The sequence below is a fragment of the Erythrolamprus reginae genome, chromosome 11, assembly GCF_031021105.1.
Source record: "Erythrolamprus reginae isolate rEryReg1 chromosome 11, rEryReg1.hap1, whole genome shotgun sequence".
Lineage (NCBI taxonomy): Eukaryota > Metazoa > Chordata > Lepidosauria > Squamata > Dipsadidae > Erythrolamprus > Erythrolamprus reginae.
Window position 1 is genome coordinate 2,889,573 of NC_091960.1, and position 24,682 is coordinate 2,914,254.

Here is a 24,682-nt window from a genome sequence, read left to right on the forward strand (position 1 = left end):
TTCTAGCTGAATTGCATATCCAAAGTTAGTCATCCAAGCTATTATATTAGGTTTAACTATTTCTTCGATGTTTTCATAGTTTAGTAGATAAATATACATTCTGGTTATAAATTTTTTATCAGATCCTGTCAATATTTTGTCTATTTCATTTTGTTTTTTACATATTCCAGATTTTTTTTTTTGGGAAACTTGGCACTTTGAGAACTTAGCACTTTTATTAGTTGCTGCTGACCGTATTTCCTAATCGAATTGAATTATTCATTATTACCTATGTTTGTATTTTTATTGTTATTTTTAGTTAGTTTTAATAGTGTTTTTAATATTAATATCGTTCTTATTGCTATTTTTATACTGCTATCAATTTAATTGCTTTTTTAACATAATTGGGGTTTTATATAATGGGTGACTGGGGTACATATACGTGTGGGTATGAATGGAATGATTGGTATGATTGGGGGGGTCGGGGTGGGTGGGGATATGGTATGGATGAGTTGATTGACAGTAGTGCGAATGACAGATTTGGCCCACCTGACGCCCGGGAGACAGGGGAGGGAGGGACACCGATCTCTGGGGTGGCAGAGGGTCGGAATATTTCAGTGTTGCTGGGGAGAGGCAGATATGGCGGGGGCCACAGAGCTAGCCATTCCAGGGGAACGAGGGACCGTTGCTTAATAACGGTCCCTTGTTCCAACTCTGTGAGCCCAATCCTGGGTACTGGTGATGAGTGTAACTCTGGCCCTGGACTCAGGTTGCTGCTGCTTAATGCCAGGTCGGTGGTAAATAAAGCTCTCCTCATCCGGGATTTGATCCTGGATGAGGAGGCCGACCTGGCATGTATCACTGAAACCTGGCTGGGCCCAGAGGGAGGTGTTCCTCTCTCTGAAATTTGCCCAGCTGGGTTTCAGATATGGCATCAACCTCGACCCCAGGGAAGGGGGGGAGGAGTGGCTATTATAGCCAGGGAGAGCCTTTGCCTACGTGGACTCATTGCTCCGGAAATTGCGGGTTGCGAGTCACTCTTTATGAGGTTGGACTTAGGGGTTCAGGTGGGCTTATTTCTCACGTACCTGCCTCCCAGCTGCGTGTCAAAAGCCCTGCCTGTGCTACTCGAGGAGGTAGCCGGGTTGGCGGTGGAGTTCCCCAGACTTATTGTCTTGGGGGACTTCAACCTGCCGTCACTCGGCGAAACCTCGGGGTTGGCACAGGAGTTCATGGCCACCATGACAGCCATGGACCTGACTCAAGTAGTACGGAGTCCGACTCATGAGGGGGGGCACGCACCTGACATGGTATTCCTTTCCGAGCAATTGAGCAATGGTCTGAGACTAAGGGGCTTAGAAGCAGTGCCTTTGTCATGGTCAGACCATTTTCTACTAAGGCTTGACTTCCTGGCTCCAATCCTTCCCCGCAGGGAGGCGGAACCAATGAAGATGTTCCGCCCCAGACGCCTAATGGATCCAGAGGGTTTCCAGACGGCGCTTGGGGTTATTCCAGAGGCACTCATCCACAGTTCGGCGGAGTCTCTTGCGGAGGCCTGGAATACGGCTGCTGCGGAGGCTCTCGACCGGATTGCGCCTTTGCGACCTCTCCGTGGCGCTAGACCCCGTAGAGCCCCATGGTTCAACGAGGAGCTCCGGGAGTTGAAACGCCAAAAGAGACGTCTAGAGAAGCGATGGAGGAAGAGTAGGTCTGAATCTGATCGAACACTTGTAAGAGCTTTTATTAAGACTTACAAAGTGGCGCTCAAGGCGGCAAGATGCGCGTACCATGCCGCCTTGATTGCATCAGCGGAATCCCGCCCGGCCGCTCTGTTTAGGGTGACCCGCTCCCTTCTTAACCAGGGGGGAGTTGGGGAGCCCTTGCAGAGTAGTGCCGAGGAGTTTAACACGTTTTTCGCTGATAAAGTCGCTCAGATCCGGGCCGATCTCGACTCCAATTGTAAAACAGAGTCGACTGACAACGAGTCAGTCGAGGTGACTGGGGCACGTACTTGTCCACCTGTCTGGGAAGAGTTTGATCTGGTGACACCTGATGAAGTGGACAAGGCCATTGGAGCTGTGAGTTCCGCCACCTGTTTACTGGATCCGTGTCCCTCCTGGTTGGTCTTGGCCAGCAGGGAGGTGACACGGAGCTGGGCCCAGGAGATTACCAACGCTTCCTTGGGGAGGGGAGTTTTTCCATCACTCTATAAAGAAGCGCTTGTGCGCCCCCTCCTCAAGAAGCCTTCCCTGGACCCAGCAGTACTCAACAACTACCGTCCAGTCTCCAACCTTCCCTTCATGGGGAAGGTTGTCGAGAAGGTGGTGGCACTCCAGCTCCAGCGGTCCTTGGAAGAAGCCGATTATCTAGGTCCCCAGCAGTCGGGCTTCAGGCCCGGTTACAGCACGGAAACCGCTTTGGTCGCGTTGATGGATGATCTCTGGCGGGCCCGGGACAGGGGTTTATCCTCTGTCCTGGTACTCCTCGATCTCTCAGCGGCTTTCGATACCATCGACCATGGTATCCTTCTGCACCGGTTGGAGGGGTTGGGGGTGGGAGGCACTGTGCTTCAGTGGTTCTCCTCCTACCTCTCTGGCCGGTCGCAGTCGGTGTTAGTGGGGGGTCAGAGGTCGACTCCGAGGTCTCTCCCTTGTGGGGTGCCTCAGGGGTCGGTCCTCTCCCCCTTGCTATTTAACATCTACATGAAACCGCTGGGTGAGATCATCCAAGGACATGGGGTGAGGTATCATCAATATGCCGATGATACCCAGCTTTACATCTCCACCCCATGCCCAGTCAACGAAGCGGTGGAAGTGATGTGCCGGTGCCTGGAGGCTGTTGGGGCCTGGATGGGTGTCAACAGACTCAAGCTCAACCCGGATAAGACGGAGTGGCTGTGGGTTTTGCCTCCCAAGGACAATCCCATCTGTCCGTCCATTACCCTGGGGGGGGAATCATTGACCCCCTCAGAGAGGGTCCGCAACTTGGGCGTCCTCCTCGATCCACAGCTCACATTAGAGAACCACCTTTCAGCTGTGGCGAGGGGGGCGTTTGCCCAGGTTCGCCTGGTGCACCAGTTGCGGCCCTATCTGGACCGGGACTCATTACTCACAGTCACTCATGCCCTCATCACCTCGAGGTTCGACTACTGTAATGCTCTCTACATGGGGCTACCTTTGAAAAGTGTTCGGAAACTTCAGATCGTGCAGAATGCAGCTGCGAGAGCAGTCATGGGCTTACCCAGGTATGCCCATGTTTCACCATCACTCCGCAGTCTGCATTGGCTGCCGATCAGTTTCCGGTCACAATTCAAAGTGTTGGTTATGACCTTTAAAGCCCTTCATGGCACTGGACCAGAATATCTCCGAGACCGCCTTCTGCCGCACGAATCCCAGCGACCGATTCGGTCCCACAGAGTGGGCCTCCTCCGGGTCCCGTCAACTAAACAATGCCGGTTGGCGGGCCCCAGGGGGAGAGCCTTCTCTGTGGCGGCACCGGCCCTCTGGAACCAACTCCCCCCAGAGATCAGAACTGCCCCTACTCTTCCTGCCTTCCGTAAACTCCTCAAAACCCACCTTTGCCGTCAGGCATGGGGAAACTAAACATCTCCCCTGGGCACGTTGAAGTTATATATGGTATGCCTGTATGTGTGTATGTTAGTATAGGGGATTTTCTTAAACTCATAATATTTTAATTAATTGGATTGTATTGGATTGTTTTTCACTTGTTGTGAGCCGCCCCGAGTCTTCGGAGAGGGGCGGCATACAAATCCAAATAATAAATAAATAATAAATAAATAAATAAATTTTACCAAGTCCTTTTTGTATCTACTTTGAATTTGGTAATATGGTAGCCAATCTATTACTATGCCCTCCTCTTTAAGTCTTTCTCCATTTTTTAGACTTCCTTTGGTATCTAATAGGGTTATTATTTGTTCTTGGCTAATTATATTTGGATGAATTTGGGCTTCTAGTGTGGATAGCCATCTGGGTATTTCATTATAGTATTTTTTCCTAACTTTCCGCCAGTATGTCAACAGTGTATTCCAAATTTGATGTTGTTTAAAATGAGAATGTTTTGAATGTTCTTTTTCCCACAAATGTGCGTGCCATCCTTCATTTATATTGTGGCCTTCTATGGTTAAAATTCTAGGATTTTCAAGGTTGACCCATTCTTTAATCCATAGTAATTTAGTGGCTTGATGGTATATTTCTAAGTTGGGTAAACCGAATCCTCCTCTTATTCTTAGATCTTGTAGGGCTTTCATGTTTATTCTTGGTTTTTTATTGCACCAGATAAATTTAGAAATAATGTTATTTATTTTGGTGAAGAACGATTTGTTTAATTGTATTGGTGCTGTTTGGAAAAGATAGAGCCACCTTGGAAGTATATTAGACTTTATTGTATTGATCCTTCCCATTAAGGATAAATTTAAGTTTGACCATTTTTCTAAATCTTCTTTTGTTTTAGTTAATAATTTCATATAATTTAGTTCTTTCAGCGAAGAATACCTTGTTGTAAACCAAATTCCTAGATACTTAATTTTTTTTTCTATTTGGAAGCCTGTTTCTTTTATTAGTAATTTATTTAAATCTTGATTACAATTCTTGGTTAATATTTTAGTTTTATCCCTATTTATTTTTAAGCCGGCCACTTTCCCATAGTTCTCTAGTTCTTTTACTAAATGTATTATTGAACTGACTGGGTTTTCTAAGAAGAAGACCAGGTCATCGGCGAAAGCCTGTGTTTTATATACTGTATTTGCTGTTTAATTTGAGTGCCTTGTATTGATGATTCCCCTCTAATTCGGTTTAATAAAATTTCTATGGACAATATGTATATTAAGGGAGATAGTGGACAGCCTTGTCTCACTCCTTTTTTAATATCGAATGTATTTGTGCAATAGTTCCTTTTTACCACTGTGCACAGAGTAATAGACTTATATACCACTTCACAGTGCTTTACAGCTCTCTCTAAGCAGTTTACAGAGTCAACCTATTGCCCCAACAATCTGGGTCCTCATTTTGCCCACCTTGGAAGGAGGGAATGCCAGTGAGTCTTGAACTGCTGGCTGTCAGCAGAGCCTACAATATCACATTCTAACAAATCTTTGAAAGATGCACTCACCTATCGGCCACTGCTTTTGAGCCCCTCCGCCTGGCTGCTGACCCTCTTCTTCTTCTTCCCTTTTAAAAGGAAGCAGGGAGTTGCAAGAGGCAAGTGGTTTATGGGTCGAAGGGCAGAATTTTCTGACAAGGGATCTGCTCTTTCTCCTTCTGTTGCCCCTTTAGATCTATGGACACGGATCTTGAACAACGTCTGCGTGAAGAAGCTGGTTCCTGTCTTTTTCCCATACAACAACACCGAATATGTGATTGCCCTCGGTGGCGGTGATCAGGAAGGGGCGTTTTTCCTTATAGGTTGCAGAGGTAGTGTATTAGAAATCTGTAGGGATTCTCGGTCATCCAGGTCAAGGTTGTCCCGAATGTGACTTTTTCAGGAGGCAAAATGGACTTCCTTGTCACAAAAGGAGATCACGTGACCTTGGGACATGGCAACCCTCCTAAATATGAACCATCTAAATTTTGAGCTCAGGAGCTCTGCGATGGTTGTTAAACAGTTCGAAGTCTCTTCTTTTCAGGGCCGTGGTCAGTCTAGGACTAAATAACATTGCAGCATTTTGACAGGCGTGAGACCATGCCCAGGAAAGGAAGAACTCTTTTTCTTCTGTTTTCTTTTTTAGATGGGATTGTGACAGCAAGTAGATCCTTAACAGAAAATAGAAGGCGTGTATGCCATCATATATTCAGTAAGTCCTTTTTTTCTTGAAAACTTGCTTTTCCTTTTCCCCCTATTGGTGTTCCGAGTAACACACTCGTTGAAAGCCGAACTCCAAGCAAGTAGTTTCCTCAAATAACATCTTTATAGGACTCATCCTATCAGCACACGTGGTGAAAACCAACTCTTCAAGTTCCCATGTTTTTCACCTAATTAAAAGAGTGAAAATCCCCCCTCCCAGGTATCACCAGTCAGATTGTCCAATGAATAAGCTGGTGGGCTCCACTCCTCCTTCACCAGCCATCCATTACGATGACCTTGGTTCCCACAGGAAACCTTTTTGTTTTGACTGTTAGCTGAGCTATCTATTTCCTCCCTCCCTTCCCCATCTCAGGTTTCGTGGCAACTATGAGCACAAGATAGCTTCAGCCAGGTTCACTTCAGAGTTGATACTCTGGGTAGTTTCTTTCTTTCTTTTTGTAATTGTTTTTTCACGAAACTTAAACATCCGTGCATATACCATATTATCAAAATATCCATAGTTATACATACATACATACATACATACATATATACATACATAGAAACATAGAAGACTGACGGCAGAAAAAGACCTCATGGTCCATCTAGTCTACCCTTATACTATTTCCTGTATTTTATCTTACAATGGATCTATGTTTATCCCAGGCATGTTTAAATTCAGTTACTGTGGATTTACCAACCACGTCTGCTGGAAGTTTGTTCTAAGGATCTACTACTCTTTCAGTGAAATAATATTTCCTCACGTTGCTTTTGATCTTTCCCCCAACTAACTTCAGATTGTGTCCCCTTGTCCTTGTGTTCATTTTCCTATTAAAAACACTTCCCTCCTGGACCTTATTTAACCCTTTAATATATTTAAATGTTTCGATCATACATACATACATACATACATACATATACACGCATACACATACACACATATATGTTTTTTCTGTTGGATCACCCTGGTATATTGAAGGAACGTCACAGCTCCTTTTTGCCTCTAGGCCCAACCAAGGGCCATTTCAAGGCAGTTAATTTATTCATAGCCGACAATCTATGTTCTGTATGTATCAAATGTTTTTAGCTGGAATTTTTAAAATCAAGGGAGACTAGGATGGTCCCATTTCGGCCTTGTTCTGGCCTCATCAGCTAGCCACACATCTTCTGAAGGCTGGCCCACATGATGAACTTGTGGGTGTGGGGATGATGGATGAACCTTAACCTGGGTGGGCAACTGTAGGAAAAGTTAGTACCGGTTTGAATACAGTTCGTACTGATATGGCTGTCTTGATAAATTGGTACCTGGAAGAAAGCCAATGATAAAAGGCTGGTTTATTTCTCAGATGTTATTTGGATCGACACCCAGACAATGCCTCTTTTTTCCGCCGTCCCTCCAAGGCAGATCTGACCTGGTTCTGATTGATTCTAGGTCTCTGAGCAGCTGGGATTGGAGCACGGAGGAAACCTATACCACTGCAATGTTTGCCACTCCCCTTCTACTCAACAATGGGCAGTTTTTGTAGGCTTCAGCTGGTGTGGAGATTTTGGGAAAAGGTGGCCATCCTTTGGGAGAGGCGCATCTAACACACTTCTATGTGTCTCTCCAAATTTGGATTTCTCTTTTTCTTTTCTCCAGGTGCTTCATGCTCCATTTTATGGGTCTCGATGACCGGGCCAAGTAAGCTCTATTTGCTGGCAAACCGATTCAGGAAATTTGTCATTGTTTCATACGACACAGGTAATAATGCTCAAGTCCTTTTCCACGGGACATCTTGACCACAATGGAGGCCAAAATTGTTGCACATGTGTGAAGTTGAGTTTGGCCCCATTTGACAACCTCTCCTGCCACTCATCGCACCTTAACTTAGAAACAGGCTGGTTAAGTAAATCTGGCTTCCCCCATTCATTTTGCTGTTTTAAGTCAGGGAATTATCTGTACAATACAGAATGCATTGTACCCATTACAAGACACTTGGAAACAGATGGATTTACCTGATGACCAGGTTGTTTGATATCAGCATGGTCAATGCTACTATAAGCTACCTTGGCCAGTTCCCTAGGTTATGGAGAAAGCTGTTACATGCTGGCTGTTGAACTGTGACTCTAAATCAGGGGTGTCACACTCAATTCCTCTGAGAACCACATCATGGTTGTGTTTGACTTTGGGGGGGAGTGGGTGTGGACAGGGGGAGCTTCACCACCTTGACCTCACTCGTGTCAGGGGCGCCTGTGGCCGCCCAAGCGCTCTGCCAACAAAAACTGGCTCCCAAGCTCCGTTTTCGGCTGCGGTGGACTTACTCATTGCAACCCTCTGCCAGCCATAACGGAGCTCGAGAGAGACAGATGCGGCCCTTCCGAGCTGTTTTCTTTGGCAGAAGCACTGCGAGACAGACCTTGGCTGTTTCCAGGGCGTCTCCGCAGGCCATACCTAAGAACCCTGCAGGGCAGATCCAGCCCACAGGCCTTGAATTTGTCACCTCTGCTCTAAACTATTTCTTTGTGTTCCCACATTAACCTTTGTTCCCTCTTCTGTTTCCAGTGCAGGAACATTTTCAAAAAGTGTATGAAGTCCCTGACCAGATACCTAGGCGTAAGAATCATATTGTTTGTCATTTATGAAGCTCACCTGGTTCTTGGGAGGTGGAGAGGAAGGCCCAATCCAGTCTAAACATCTGGCTGACTCTGCGACAAAACAGCATAATACTCATTTATCAAACCATCATTCTGCCCAACTCTCAATAACTCCCTCCCTCTAGCAATGACCTGGGAGAAGAGCCTGGTCCTCAGTGTTTCTCTAAACAATAGCAGAATGGAGGCCACCCGGCTCTTGGGGAAACTTTGTCCTAGAGGAAAGGTGTTGCAACAGAAAAGGGGGGGGGGGTTTGGCTCCTGAGAGAGAGCATTGCTTAACGCAGGGTTTCCCAACTTTGGCAATTTTAAGGATGCATGGATTCAACTCCTAGAATTCCTCAGCCAGCCATGCTGTTAGCATGTTTGTCTGAGTTTGGTAACAGCAAACAGCCTAATCAAGGGACTATCAAAGTCTACCATCATCAACACTGACAATTCAAGCCATTAGCATGTGAAACAAAAGAGCAAACCACACACCCTTCTAGCACTGATGATGTTACTTAGTTAGGTGATGAAATATCTGCAAGAAAAGAACTAAGCTCAGAAAGCACCAAGAAAATCACAGTCCTCCTCCTCCTCCTCCGAACCCCACTCCCTTCTAACACTGATGATGTTGCCCAGTTGGGTGATGAAATGTCTCCCCCTCTCCCAGTTCAGCCCTGAGCTACAGATGTTCTCTCCAATTGGTAATTTATCCTTGTTCCTTTTTGTCTTGAGTTACTGCTGAGTCTGTGGTTCAGGAGGTGTCCTGTCCTCTGACTTTCAGGAGGATTTGAGGTTCAGAACAGGGGCCTTGAAAGAAAAGATGGTCCTCAGATAAACCAGGATAAACAAAAGAAAGAGAGGAAGAAGAAATGGTTCTTTTTTTTTCTTTTGTACATTTCTTTTGACAGTTCTCTTTTCTTTTCAACAGGCTCCAGGAGAGGGTTTGTGGTGCTCGGGGGCAACGAGAGATACTCAAGTAAACCTCTGATCCCACGAGGCCTGACTTACAACCCCTTAAGCAAGACACTTTATATTTGGGGGAACGTGATCTTGAAAAGGTAAACTTGTGCTTTCTAGGCTGAACTGTTATGGAGTCCAAAGGGGTAATTTAGACAGTAGAAACAAACAGGAATATATACTGCTCAAAAAAATAAAGGGAACACTTAAACAACACAGTATAACTCCAAGTAAATCAAACTTTTGTGAAATGAAACTGTTCACTTAGGAAGTAACACTGACAATCAATTTCACATGTTGTCAGCACATTCAACTTTGTACAGAACAAAGTATTCAGTGAGAATATTTCATTCATTCAGATCTAGGGTGTGTTCTTTGAGTGTTCCCTTTATTTTTTTGAGCAGCATAATAAGAAAGACAAGACAGCTGAGTGTTTTCCACACTGTCCTTTTAGCAGTTCCCAGAGGGTTCCACACTCATTTGCACAATTCAGGCATAGAGAAACCTCTAAGCAGCCTCAGTGACTCTCAGAGAGAGGGCTAAGGACCAGAGGCCTGCAAGGAATATAAATCCTTCCATCCTACACTATTCAGTCAGAACTGAAAAAGCAAAAGGTCTTCGGAGAAAAACAAACACAGTTGCCTCTTGAAAAGGCACCTTTGGGACAAGGATGAGACGTTTTATTTATTTATCCATCAGACTTTATGCCAGCTTTATTATTTTTGCTTTAAATAACTCTAAAGCAGCAAACATAGCTAATATTTGGACCTGTGGTGGGATTCAAATTTTTTGCTACTGGTTCTGTGGGCATGGCTTGGTGGGTGTGGCAGGGGATGGATCCTGTAAAATCTCCATTCCCTCCCCACTCGAGGAGAAGGATACTACAAAATCCCCATTTCCTCCCGATCAGCTGGGATTCAGGAGGCTGAGAATAGAGGCGGGAGTAGAATTCACTGACTCCTGGTGATTGACCCAAAGTCCCCCAGCCAACTTTCATTTCTAGGGCCAGACAAGAACTAGAACTCCCAGCCTCCTTCTGGGCCTTAACTGCTACCCCAAACTAACTGTCCAAACTGAAGTGTGCCCACTACTCAACCTAATGACAGCATTTTCCTCTTTTCTTGCTCTCCGTTCCAGCAACGATATGATGCATTACATCTACCTTTCCCAGTTCCGGACTAACGGTCTCATCAAGAATTTTGTCCACTCTTTCCGTGGGGATTTTGCTGTTATGACAGACAAGGAGGAGGTAACATATTCCTCATGAATCCAGGGGATAGAAAAGCTGTGGGAAGCAGGTCATTCCAGGCCATTTACTCTACATTCTGTTTTATTCTTGAGAGGCGGTACTCAACTTATCACAGTTCATTTAGTGACCGTTCAAAGTTACAACGTCACTGAAAAATTTGGACAACCTTTTGTCTGAAATAGCAATAGGAATAGCAATAGCACTTAGACTTATATACCGCTTCATAGTCCTTTTAAGCCCTTTCTTTTTCTTTTTTTAAAAATATTTTTTATTATTTTCATAAACAAACAGAACATAACATATAACATTTAGTGGAGCTACAGTCGCTCCGCTCAGAATAGAAGTCATCATTGTATTAAAAAAGAAAAAAGGAAAGATCTTATTATTGTTTAACACGGTCTATAAAATATGTGAAGATATCAATTATAACATAGTAAATAAAAACACATCTAAAAGTTTATAAAGATATATATAGAAATTCTTAATTTATGAATTAAATCAAACAGATAAAAAAGATAAAGGAAGAAAAAAGAATTTACGTTTATATTGTAAATAATCACCGTCTAATACGGTTTAACTACCAATTTCAAATATTCAAAGTAATATAACAAGAAGCTTATCTCTTTTTCTTTATTTCCCACCAAGTGTATACCTTCTGCCAAATATCATAAAATTCTGATTCTTCTTGGTTATTTAACCGTCTTGTCATCATGTCGAGCTCAGCACATTCTAAGACTTTCTTAAGTATGTCTGTTTCTTTTGGAATCTCAGTTTCCTTCCATTTTTGAGCAAAGGCTATCCTAGCTGCTACTAATATATGAACTATTAAGTAATATATATCCTTTTTATATTTATTATTTGATGTACCTAATAAGAAAAATTCTGATGTTTTCTTGATTTCTTGCTGTGTTATTTCTCTTAACCATTTTTCTATTAGGTTCCAGTATTCTTTTGCCTTTGGGCTTTTAAGTCTTTTCTAAGCAGTTTGTAGAATATTGCCCCCAACAATCTGGGTTCTCATTTTACCAACCTGGGAAGGATGGAAGGCTGAGTCAACCTTGAGGCTGGTGAGATTTGAACGCTGAACTGCAGCTAACAGTCAGCTGAAGTGGCCTGAGTACTGCACTCTAACCACTGCGCCACCTCGCATAAATATTATGGGGTTAGACTGGAAGACTTCCATGGTCCATGTTGTTTTGTTCAGTTTTTTTCTTTTCTGTTCTATTTTTATTCTATTCTATTTATATTCTGCTCTATTCCTATTGTATATTCTACCATCTACATTCTATATTCTATCCTACCCTAACCTACCCTACATGTATGTAAATAATTCGAAACAACACCCCTCTTTCCTCCCCTCTCATCGCAGCTCTGGGTGTCGAATGAAAACAGCATTACATTTAGAATGATTTACCCTTCAGATGACTGGAATAAGTTGATTGCTCTCCAGAGTATGAGAGGCTCCACAAGCTCTTCCGCATCAACCAGACGTGCCATCGTCAGCATATTCTACGAACGGAACATCTTGAAAGAGGTGGGTGAGATGGGCAGGAGACGGGTCATAGGGGACCCCCAGGGAAGCTTCATGGAAGCAAAGGGGTCTGGCAAGGTCCTTACGGATTTGAGTGAGGATCTTGCGAGGTTTGTGTCAAAAAACACCCCCCACAAAATAAAACTCTGAGGCAGAAAGTTCCTCAAAGTTCCAATTTATTTGAAATGTCACTTTGGCACATCTGGGAAAAGCCAAATCTGAAAGCTTCCAGGTTTCCCCAACCGGTAGAAAGTTCACAACCCTGCCTCACACCCACAAATCGGTTACATGACTTCGAGCAAGTATATGTTGTAGAGGTCTTTGGCAGTATTACAGCCAGAGAATAGAGTTTGCCAGTCAAGAATTGAGAGATTGGCGTCTATGAGTTCATAGTTGGCTTTTTAAAAATTGTACTTGGGTGTCGCATTATTAGGGTGAATCTTGGAGAGATGTAGATTGAGGTTGAAGTTAATCATGCTGTGGTTGCTATTGGAAAACGGTTCTTTTATTTGTAGTCCATAAATTGTGCTTTTGTAGAATATGAGGTCTAGGCAGCTGTTGACTCTAGTATTGTTTGTTACTAGTTGGTCGAGTCCCAGATTGGTAACAGCGTTGTATAGGGTAGCATGGATGGATTCCGTAGTGCATTCATTTAGGGTCCAGTTAATGTGGGGTAGGCTGAGGTCACCAAGGAAGATAAGGGGGTATGGGCAGAAGGCTGTCCACATTAGTCGTGAGGTTAATTTGTTTGCATGGGTGATGTCGTAGTTAGAGGGTCTGTAACAAAGTAGGAAGTGAAGTGTGGTATTTAGGGATAGGTCAGACATTATGGATTATGGGAGGGAAAGATCATGTAAACTTGGATGTTTTTTAGGTTTAGTGACTTTTTGTTGAATATAGCTACTCCGCCTTCTCTGCAGGATTCACAGTTGGACCAGAAAATGATAGTTTCTTGACGTGATGATGGAGTTGGGGTAGGAGGCATTTAGCTAGGGTTATGGGAGAAGTTTGTATGTTAGAGACTCAAGAAATTTTGTCTCCAATAGCAGTTTTGAGGTTACGTTGGTTGGATGATATTGAAGGTAACACTGTTGTATGTGGTTACATGGTTGGTATTGAGTAGTTGTGGAGTTAGTTGACATTTTGAAGACATTCCAAATATTTTCCCACTGTACTATATATTATTTCAATTTGAGCTGGAAAGGTTCTAATATTGGCAATCATTTATATACTTCTGAATTTAAGGGGCTTAGACATCTTGCCTTTGTCATGGTCAGACCATTTTCTGCTATGGCTCAATCTTAAGACTCCAATCCTTCCCTGTGGGGAGGCGAAACCGATTAGGTGATTCCATCCCAGACGCCTAATGGACCCAGAGGGCTTTCAGAGGGTGTTTGGGATTTTACCGGATTCGCTTGTACACAATTTAGCAGAGTCCCTGGTAACGGCCTGGAATATGGCAGCGGCAGGGCCTCTAGACTGGGGGATGAAATGCCAGATGAGACGTTTAGAGAAGCATTGGAGGAAAAACAAATCTGGATCTAACCGATCACTTGTAAGAGCTTATATTGAGACTTATAACGTGGTGCTCAAGACAACAAGATGTGCATATCATTCTGCCTTGATTTCACCAGCGGAATCCCACCCAGCTTCCCTGTTTAGGGTGACTGATTGGCAAGAGAATGTGCCTCCCCCCACCTTGACTTTTGCATAAATACATTATTATTTATTAGATTTGTATGCCGCCCTTCTCCGAAGACTCGGAGCGGCTACATACAAGGGTGAAGCCCCTGAATTTTGATCATCAAGTGACATTGGGGAATGCTGTTGTGGTCCTTAGGTGTGTGCACTGGACCTAAGTCCCTTTCTGCAGTCTTGTAATTTAGAATGGTTGCTAACTTAAAAAAAGTTTGTAAGGCAAGGACAGGCTGTAATGGTAGAAGCAGGTGAAGATCGTGATGTTGCCTTTGCATCTGTTATTTGTTAAATTACAGGTCCATTTTGCTGGGTTTTTCCCCTTTTTTTGCAGGTGGTTTTTTTGCAGGATGACCATGGCAAAGAAGATTTGCTGAAGAGGACGATTCCTCAAGGAGCTCTCCTGACGTACAATCTCTTGATTAGGACACCTCGCCAAAAGATGACAGTCCAGTGAGTGGAAGATCAACGGCTCTACATTTTGCCAGGGTCTGCCAGGACATGCCGTCTTGTCTGTGGAAGGGAGAAGAAAGGCTCCCTTCAACTCTGTCCTGGCTACCTTTTCTTTGACCACTTCTGGGTCTCCTCCCTCCGTTTGCCCTTCTCAACAAGTACAGTTGGGTGTTAGATTTTATCTGGAGCAGGGAACATCCCTCCCCCCGAGAAATTAAACCCATTAGAAAAAAATGCATGTGAGGTAGTTGAAGGGAAGTTGGTAAATGGGGTCGAGTGTGAAAACAGGTCATCTTTTTCAGTATTCTACTTATAGGGATTCTTTGACCTTGGGTGAGACTGAGAGAGAGTGGGCCAGGCTGAAGGTCACCTAGTTGGCTTTTATGCCTAAGGCAGCACTAGAACTCACTGTCTCCTGGTGATTGGCCTAAGCCACCCAGGTGGTTTTCATGGCAAAAGCAGAACTAGAACTCACTGTCTCCTAGTGATTGGATAAAGCCACCAAGGCTTTTATGACAAAGACAGGACTAGTCCCACAGGTGACCCTCCAGCCCACCTAGGTGCAGAATTCAAGCTAATTACCCTATTATGTTCTTCCTATAATGGAGGAATTCTCCAGATTGGCAGGATCAGTACTGTCCTGGGTTAATATTCCATTTATGATAAAAAGGTTGTGAGTATGCAAAGCAGCCATACTGCTGAGTCACAATGACTAAGTTGTAAACGGATTGGGCTAGAACAGTACAAATATCAATGCACCATTGCAGTGGTTGTGGTTGTGGTGGTAGAAACATAGAAACATAGAAGACTGACGACAGAAAAAAGACCTCATGGTCCATCTAGTCTGCCCTTATACTATTTTCTGTATTTTATCTTAGGATGGATATATGTTTATCCAGGCATGTTTAAATTCAGTTACTGTGGATTTATCAACCACGTCTGCTGGAAGTTTGTTCCAAGGATCTACTAATCTTTCAGTAAAATAATATTTCCTCATGTTGCTTTTGATCTTTCCCCCAACTAACTTCAGATTGTGTCCCCTTGTTCTATTATTAAAACACTATTAAATTTCCTATTAAAAACACTTCCCTCCTGGACCTTATTTAACCCTTTAACATATTTAAATGTTTCTATCATGTCCCCCCTTTTCCTTCTATCCTCCAGACTATACAGATTGAGTTCATGAAGTCTTTCCTGATACGTTTTAAGACCTTCCACCATTCTTTTAGCCCGTCTTTGGACCCGTTCAATTTTGTCAATATCTTTTTGTAGGTGAGGTCCCCAGAACTGAACACAGTATTATTCCAAATGTGGTCTCACCAGCATTCTATATAGCGGGATCATAATCTCCCTCTTCCTGCTTGTTATACCTCTAGTTATGCAGCCAAGCATCCTACTTGCTTTTCCTACTGCCCGACCACACTGTTCACCCATTCTGAGATTGTCAGAAATCACTACCCCTAAATCCTTCTCTTCTGAAGTTTTTGCTAACACAGAACTGCCAATGCAATACTCAGATTGAGGATTCCTTTTCCCCAAGTGCATTATTTTACATTTGGAAACATTAAACTGCAGTTTCCATTGCTTTGACCATTTATTTAGTAAAGCTAAATCATTTACCATATTACAGACCCCTCCAGGAATATCAACACTTTAGAGTCATCGGCAAATAGGCAAACCTTCCCCTATGTCACTCACAAACATATTAAAAAGAATAGGACCCAGAACAGACCCTTGTGGCACACCGCTTGTAACCTGTCTCTGCTCAGAATACTCGCCATTAACAATAACTCTCTGATGTCTATACTTCAGCCAGCTGCAAATCCATTGAACTAACCAGGGATTAAGTCCAATCTTCACTGGTTGGTTTGGTTGGGAAGTTTGTAGTGGTTAATGATCTGCAGTTAATGGAGGTGTTGTACATAGAAGAAAGAGAAATCTATTTTTGATATACTGAAGAGTAAAACTTGTTCAAACCGTTCCTGCTGCATTGCCTTCATTCTTCAAGTGCTTCAGTTCCTGAGTCTCTAGTCACGTATCTCCGTGCCTAGCCAGACTCCCTTAGGTTGAGCTTGGTTCTAGTTCTTTGTCCAGTGACTCTAGACTAGCTTCACACTTGATCCCCCCACCTCCTTCCTGCCAGGCCTGGTGCTTTCCTGCAGTAGCAGTCATATTAGGAATGCCTGCAAAATGGGTGACAATTTGTTTTCTGTTCCTAGCGGGAAAAGCTACATCCGATTAACCCGTCGCTGCCCCTTTGCTACGCTCCGTGTGGTGGATCAGCCGCTCTTGCAGCGCTTCAACCGAGGGGAGCAATACTGGGCCATGCCCCCAGAAGTCATGGAGAAATCTGGATTCCATTATGAGAAGTCACTCACTGTCTACCAGGGCCTGGTCTACCAATTGCTTCAGCTGCATTCATCATATCACAGAGTGAGGACCGGTTCTAGTTTTTCTGGGCACAAAAGGGCATGGTCTACAGCAGGGGTATCATACGCGATCTAATTGAGGGATGCATCAGGGTTCTTTTGACATTGTGGGGGTGGGGGGGCAGGAGGGGCATGGCCAGCTTGACCTCATTCGTGTCAGGGGCACTTGTGGCAGCCTGAGTCCTCTGCTAGCGAAAAAGGGCCCCTGAGCTCTGTTTCGGCTGTGACGGCCTCCTGCAAGCCTCTGGAGGCAAAAACGGAGGTTGGAAGGCTGTGTTTTCACTGGCAGAGGCACTGCAGGCTGCTCCTTTGCTGTTTCCAGGGTGGCCCCATGGGCCAGGTAAAAGCACCCCATGGGCCAGATCCTGCCCCTGGGTCTTCAGTCTGACATCCTGGCCTACAGGCTAACTTCAGAAACCTTTGGGGGGAAAGTCCATAATGTCTCCGGAAACAGGGATCTGTCCCAATATGACAACCAACCAGGTGGAAAGAAATAGAGAGAGAATAGTTGTGTTTGTGTGCAAAACACAGGTAGCCTTTGACTTATGACCACAATTGAGCCCAACATTCCTGATGTTAAGTGAGACACTGGTTAAGTGAGTTTTGTGTCTATTTGACCACCTTTCTTGCTGCAGTTGTTAAATGAATCCCTGCAGCTGTTGTTGGGATCCCGGTTGTTAAGTGAATCTGGCTTTTCCATGGACTTGGCTTATCACAAAGTCACAAAAGAGGATCACGCGATCCCCGGGGGACTGCAACTGTCATGAATGTCCACTGCCAAGCTTCTGAATTCTGATCATGGCTATGGGGAGGCTGAAACAGTCGTAAGGGTGGGAAAGGATCGTGCGCCGCCACTGTTTTCAAGGCGGGTGGAACTTCACAGATGGTCACTGAATGAAACGTTGTAAGTCGAGGCCTACTTGCATTCAATTGTGGCATTGAAAGAAAGAAAAAGAAGATCAGGGGGAAAAATTAATTCAATTTAATTTAATTTAAATTCATTAGATTTGTATGCCGCCCCTCTTCGGAGACTCGGAGCGGCTCACAACAATTACAGCAATATAACAAACCCAATAATAAAAAGACATCTAAAAACCCATCCTTAAAACCATACAACACAATCATACCGTACATAAAAAGGCCCTTCAGAACTAAAGTCTTGTTGATATATGCCACTTACATCACAATAATATGCGCTAAATTGAAATATATTTAGGTGATATGTTGGAGGTTTATTATTTTCATGTAATCTTGTCTCCGCAGCCTTATGCAGACCCCGTCCATGACCCCACTTGGCGCTGGTGGAAGGACCAGAAAGAAATGGCCGTAAGGAGAAAAAGAACAACTACAACCCCTAGTGTCATTTCTCAGCCTTCACCCTCCTCTTTTCAAGCCTGGCAAAATTATGGCAAAACAGGGGAACAGTCCAGAAAAGTGTAGTTGTGGGTTGGGTGGCCGTGGGAGGCTGCTAGATTCACCTGTTCTCATGAAATGTGCATTGTAAACACAACAGAAAGTCAACATGAACCATAAAATCAACCCTTCTGGAACTTACTTGGTCTTTCTCTCCCCTCCCTCCTCCAGGAATATTTTAACTACAAGGCAAGCAACCGGGACTCAGCTGGAGGTATCTTCGTGGACATGGCCAACTATGAGAAAATTTACGATTTGAGGGCAACGAACACTCTGCCTGTATATATCTATATGGACAAGGGTACAGCCTACACTTTTGCCATGTTCCTGACCGTGAGAACAGGCATGGAGAGCTGTAAGGAAGCTGATTAGGGGAGCATCCCTCCCTTCCCTTCCCTCCCTACCTCATTCAATTTATAAGAATTCCCATCTCAAATTCATGACTGGACAGCTAACAAGATTTAAAAACAAGATTACCTTTATTTATGCTTAGCTAGATCTAGCAACTGCTTAGCTAGAGAGACTGGACTGCCATTGGTCAGAAATGGTGTAGCGCCTTCTGCTTGGGCTGGTATGGGTGGACTAAATGACCTACAAGGTCCCTCCCCACTCTGTAATTTATGGATTGTGCAAAGCTTGGTTGGTAACTGGGGTAGGGGAATATTGCATGCGTGTGTGTGTGGATGTGTCTGGGTCTCTGCAACTGTCATAACTCTGAGTCAGTTGCCAAGCATCTGAATGTTGATCACGTAACCATGGGGATGTTGCAGTGGTGTGTGAAAAATGGGCCTAAGTCATGTATTTATTTGATTGATATGTCGCCCCCCCTCTGAGGACTGTTGTACCAATAGCAATAGCACGTAGACCTATAGACCACTTCAGGGTCATCCTATTTTCCCCAACAATTTTGGGTCTGCCTTCTGCCTTTTATCCACCTGAGTCAACCTTGAGCCGGGTGAGATTAGAACTGCCAAGCTGCAGTCAGTCAGCAGAAGTGGCCTGCAGTACTGCACTCTAACCACTGCCCCACCGCGACTCATTGTGACTTTGAGCAGTCACAAAACGAATGGTTGTTAGGCGAGAATTGCCAGTATCTTTCTCCTCCCGACTCAGTCTAGAGGCAGAATGGTCTTTGGAGCAGAGGGACCATTTCTGTATCGCCCTTTGCTTTTGGTGTGGTCCGAGGCAGCTTATTCGAGTGGGAGAAGATGGTGTCTCGGCTTGCCAGTGTCCCAAACTCTCTCTGTGTGTGTGTGTGTTTGTGTGTACCCCATCCTCAGCTGTTGTGCTCTTTTGCCTACAGTGGGAGAAACGTTTCAGGCAGAGTCCCTCAGCTACATCTGGGTGTCTGTTCATTTGTCTCATCCCGAATATGTCGAGGCAATACTGCAGAGGCAGGAACTCATCAGCCGAGGCTCGGTGTTATATCAGGTAAGACCGGGGGGGGTGGGGGGGGGGCGCTACTGCCCGGACTCGGGGGGTGGGGGGGGGCCAAACGCAGTGGGGTAGCAAAAATGGAGCTCCACCCCAGAGCACCCAATTTGCACTGAAAGATGTTGTAAGAAAATGCATAAGTCACATCCCCGGAAGGCCTGGTCCCAGATCCATACCAGGTCTGGGGTTGTAGCCAGCCCCCATCTGCTTCTGTTTACACATTCAGCCGGGTGTGTGTGTGTGTGTTTCCGACTGTCCTAAAGATATACTCTAACACAAACACTCCCCTCCCCCAATTTGAAATATTAATACAGCAAAACAGCAGTAAAATTAGTACAAAAAATCTTTCAAAGGATGTCATAATCACCCAGCCTGGCCAGATCTTTATTCTTCTCAGTCTGAGAGAAGTCAATGGTAATAGAATATAAGGAGTAAGAGAGCAGGCCATTGGTGGCTGATAGTGGACAGCACTTAGTGCAGAGGTCTCCAAGCATGGTAACTTTAAGGCCTTTGGACTTCAACTCCCAGAATTCCCCCGTCAGGCTGGTTCAAGAATGGCAGGGGGTGGGGAATCAGCCTCTGTATTTATGTGACTTGTGCTCTTGGGCATCTTTCCCACGTACCTGACCTCTCCCCACCCTCAACAGGTAACCATTAGAGACAGAGGGAATTACCCAAGGCAGGACCTCAGTGGGGAGAACCTTCTGCAAAGCTCAGCTGGTGTAAAGGTGAGGCTTCATCAGCAGCTCTGGAAATCCATGGATCTTCCTCTATCTACACAGTATATAAAAGCAAAATGCCACTCACACATCATCACAAAATCTCCAGAACTGTAAAGCCTACAAACTTGTAATTTGCCACATGTATTCCTCTTTCCTTCTAGGTGGTCACTAAAGAGAAGGAATAGAATGGGGAAGGGTTGTGTGAGGCAAGGCGGAGGGAGAGAAGGATAGGATAGGGAAGAATCCCATGGGGCAAAGTTGAGGGAGAGCAGGGGGATAGGATAGGGAAGAATCTGGGGCAAGGCTGAGGGAGAGAAGGATAGGATAGGGGAGGATTCTGTGGGGCAAAGCATAGGGAGTGCAGGGCATAGGATAGGGAGGGATTCCATGGGGCAAGGCTGAGGGAGAGAAGGATAGGATAGGAAAGGATTCCGTGGGTTAAGGCTAAGGCTAAGGGGAGAGGCAGATCGTAACTACTCATTAATTTTCAAGCTATACGTGTCAATTTGTCAAGGCCAATCATATAGTTTCATAGTGGAGCACAGGTATTTAGGTAGTTCTATATATGTTAGCCTTGGTTTCAGTTGATTGATTGATCTCACCTTTGCCGCTTTATAAGGTCTCACAAGGGCAAACATACCTAGTACTCCTTCCTCCTCCTTTTCCCCATAGCAGCAAGCCTGGGAGGTGGGTTGGGATGAGGAACAGTGACTGGGCCAAAGTCACCCAGCTGGCGTTCAGGCCTAAGGCTGCTCTAGAACTCATAGTCTCCTGGTGATTGGCCCAAAGTCTCCCAGCTGGCTTTCATGCCACAACCACTGGACCAAGCCTGGCCCCTTTAAATCTCTGGCCAAGAGGGGCCTGTTCTGTCTTACTTATCAGCTGCTGAAACTGCTCTTTTTACTTCCTTCCTGGGAGAGACCCATGAAGCTTTTGTCCACTTTTCTCAGGTGGTCCATTCGGATATGACCTGTTATCACTATGAAAACCTGGGCCCGGAGATGAAGGTAATCTTATTTCCCCTTAAGAAGACCATTTCTTTCTCTTTTCTTTTCCTTCCCAACAGCCAAAGAGCTGATTGGTTTTAAACAACTGAACATTAAAGCAACTGATAAGAACCTGTGTGGTGTAAAAGACAGAATAAAATCAGTAAGAAATTAATGAAAATATTTTCATTAATTTGTTGTTAGCTAATATATATTAACAGGAGATGTAACATTTACAGTATTACTATAACCTAAGAAAATCTTTGATATTCTCTATTTACTGTTTATTTACAATGTTTAAGAAATACAACACCCCTAGCAAGAATTATATGTATTATAATCTATAGCTTACAATGTATAATCGTACTGCTTACCTGAACTGCTTGATTTTGTACTTTGATTCCACATCCCCCCCTACCCCCCTCCTTTTTTTCTTTTCTCTACATTCCTTCCTCCCCCCCCCTACCCTTTCCGTATTTCCCTTCCCCCCCCCCTATATTTACAAATAAAGTAATTTTAAAAAAAAATCAGTAAGAAAATGGGTGTTAAATCCTCAGGACTTCCCTGTTAGAATTTCTTCCCTTAGAGCAGCGGGGTCCAAACTTGGCAACTTTGAGACTTTGAGACAAGAATTCTAGGAGTTGAAGTCCACAAGTCTTAAAGTTGCCAAGTTTGGAGACCTCTGCCATAGAGGAACGTGACCGTAAGAATATAACAGAGCTGGGAGAGACCTTGGAGTTTTTCTAGTCCAACCCTCTACTCAAGCCGGACACCCTATGTCAGTGATGGCAAACCTTTTTTTCCTATGGTGCCGAAAGCGGATGCCTGCACGCTATAATTTAATGCCTCCTGTGCCCCGCCCCTATATGCATGAACGGCCACCCATGCTCCCCCATTTCCCTATTTCTGGTGGGCCCAGTAGGCCTATTTTTCACCCTCAGCTTTCTTGGAGCCTGGGGAGGAAAAAATGGCTTCCCCCACCACCCAGATGCTGAAAATGTGTTATACCTCAATGTGAAAGAGAAGGAATGTATAAATTCATAGGTCACCTACTTTCCCCACTCCCAGGATAGTCAAACAATTGGGGTTCGTATTGGATGCCCCCCAGGCAAGAGATTGGCATTTGACATCACTTATACGAAGAATTACACCACGGAGAAGAACAAGCGCTACTTTGACTGTGTTGAGATAGATCCAGAAATGCCCTGTTTTTATTTCAGTGATGGTAAGTGGCTTTGCATCTCCTCCCCTCCCCCCCGTCCTCTTCACAAACCCCCCTCCCTTCTAGCACTGATTATGTTACCTAGTTGGGTGATGAAACATCTGCACGAAAGCTACAGAGCTGAGATATCACCAAGGACCCCACAGTCTTCCTCCTCCTCTTCTCCTTCTCTTTTGTTTTGCTATTATCATCTTCAATATATATATATGTGTGTAGATTGTTCTGAGTTTGGGTTTTTATATATATAATATACATATACATACACACACACATGCGCGCGCGCACACACACACACACACAAATATATATATTTAATTTGACTTCTATACCGCCCAATCCCAAGGCCTCTGGGCAGCTTACAACAATATAAAATTACAAATAACAGCAACAATAAAAATAAGTCAAGAAAAAAAAGAGCTAATATCTAAAATCTTAATTAAAACTATGCTATTCCTGGAATCTACCATCATTCAGGGAATCCAGGTTAGAGGCCAACATAGTTAGAACAAAACCTCTCTGCATTGGTCTATGCAGGCCTGTCTGAAGTTGCCCTGTGTCTAATCCCGAGTAACTCTGAAAGCACAAGATGCAAAAGAACCCCATGCGAATCCAGATCCTCCAGAGCCAGTTTCAAGGATCGGTGTTGGATTTGAGCCAACCACATGCTGGAGACCTTCTGAGAGACAGGCTGGGAATCCCAGTGCAACCCCTGTCCTGTTCCCATCTACTCCAGTTTGGAGCAAAACCCTTGCTTGTTTTCTTTGCAGTGTTCTATCCGTTCTTCTTGACCCAAGACATGGTGACTGGAGAATCTGGACGATTCAATGGCAGGTAAGAGTGGAGGGGGTGGAAAGGTCTCAGGCCTTGTAGAGTTGGAAACTGAGGTTGGGGTGGAGAACGGAGCATTCCCTTTGGGGTCCAGGCAATAAGAGGTAGAAGAGGAAGCATACGGGTTCAAGGAAAGTCCTACATCAGCACCTGAAGGCTAGCTCTCTCCCCCCCCCAACACTTTCCCTCCCTCTGTGTCTGTGAGAGAGAGGGAGGGAGGGAGGGAGGGAGGGAGAGGGGAGTAGTAGTAGCTTTGATCAGCCTGATAGTCCGTCTAGAGGTGGCTGGAGAATCCTGGGTGTTGAAGTCCATGCCAAGTTTGAGAAATCTTTATAGAGAATCTGCTTTGGCAATTGGGTGGCTTTTCGGTTCTTGCTATCTAAAACGTGGGGGAGAGGGGAGAAGACCCAAAAGGAGGCCTGGTATTGTGATTGTTACATCACATAACAACTAATTCGTGAGAAGAATTAGCCTTCAGAAGTTTGTTTATTTTTTATTATTTATACTTATAAGCCGCCCAACTCCTTCCGGACTCTGGGCAGTGACCCGAAGAAGGCCAATCCTGTGGACCCTTATTGGTCACTGGGAGCTGTGTGGCAGGAGGCGGTCCCAATGATACTGACCCTAAGCCATTATAACCAACACCTTGAATTGCACCTGGAGACCAATTGGAAGCCAGGACAGCTCGCAGAGTATTGATGTGACGTGGATATACCCCAGTGCACCCACAGGCTGCATTCTGGATCAATTGTAGCCTCTGAATGCTTTTCAAGGGTGGCCCCATGTAGAGCATTTATTTATTTATTTATTTATTTATTCATTCATTCATTCATTCATTCATTCATTTATTAGATTTGTATGCCGCCCCTTTCCGTAGACTCGGGGCGGCTCACAACACAATAAAACAGTTCATGACAAATCTAATAATTTACAATTTAAAATTTAAAATAGTTAAAAAAACCCATTTTTAAGCAGACATACCTACAGACATGCCATACATAAACTATATAGGCCCGGGGGAGATCAATTTCCCCATGCCTGACGACAAAGGTGGGTTTGTTACAATAATCGAGCCGTGGGCTGATAAGGGCACGAGTGAGAAGAGACTCCTGATCCAAGTAGGGTCGCAACTGGTGCTCTAGGTGAATCTGTGCAAAGGTCCCCCTAGCCACAGCCGAGAGGTGGTGTTCTAACCTCAGCTGAGGATCTAGGAGGACGCCCAAATTGTGAACCCACTTACGGGGGGTTAATATTTCCCCACTCTCCCAGAACCAAGGATGGACAGATGGTGTAGTCCTTTGGAAGCAGTACTGTTGTGGGTGCTTCATCACAGGGTGTTTTTAAGAAGAGACTGGACAGCCACTTA

The 24,682-nt window shown here is 44.6% G+C and overlaps 1 protein-coding gene across 2 annotated transcripts in view; it reads left to right on the plus strand.

Moving 5' to 3' along the window:
- The window catches only part of LOC139174211 (cation channel sperm-associated auxiliary subunit gamma-like), a 38,879-nt gene that overhangs the window by 10,246 nt on the left and 3,951 nt on the right, over positions 1-24,682 (plus strand). For both annotated transcript variants that reach the window (XM_070764432.1, XM_070764433.1), the window contains 16 exons: positions 5,271-5,408; positions 5,723-5,788; positions 7,418-7,519; positions 8,321-8,371; positions 9,326-9,455; positions 10,492-10,603; positions 11,973-12,137; positions 14,164-14,282; positions 16,502-16,715; positions 17,975-18,037; positions 18,296-18,479; positions 19,428-19,555; positions 20,206-20,286; positions 21,231-21,287; positions 22,335-22,491; positions 23,256-23,319. In XM_070764432.1, coding sequence (XP_070620533.1) covers positions 5,271-5,408; positions 5,723-5,788; positions 7,418-7,519; positions 8,321-8,371; positions 9,326-9,455; positions 10,492-10,603; positions 11,973-12,137; positions 14,164-14,282; positions 16,502-16,715; positions 17,975-18,037; positions 18,296-18,479; positions 19,428-19,555; positions 20,206-20,286; positions 21,231-21,287; positions 22,335-22,491; positions 23,256-23,319 — 1,831 coding nt within the window. The remainder of the gene's footprint in view (positions 1-5,270; positions 5,409-5,722; positions 5,789-7,417; positions 7,520-8,320; positions 8,372-9,325; positions 9,456-10,491; positions 10,604-11,972; positions 12,138-14,163; positions 14,283-16,501; positions 16,716-17,974; positions 18,038-18,295; positions 18,480-19,427; positions 19,556-20,205; positions 20,287-21,230; positions 21,288-22,334; positions 22,492-23,255; positions 23,320-24,682) is intronic.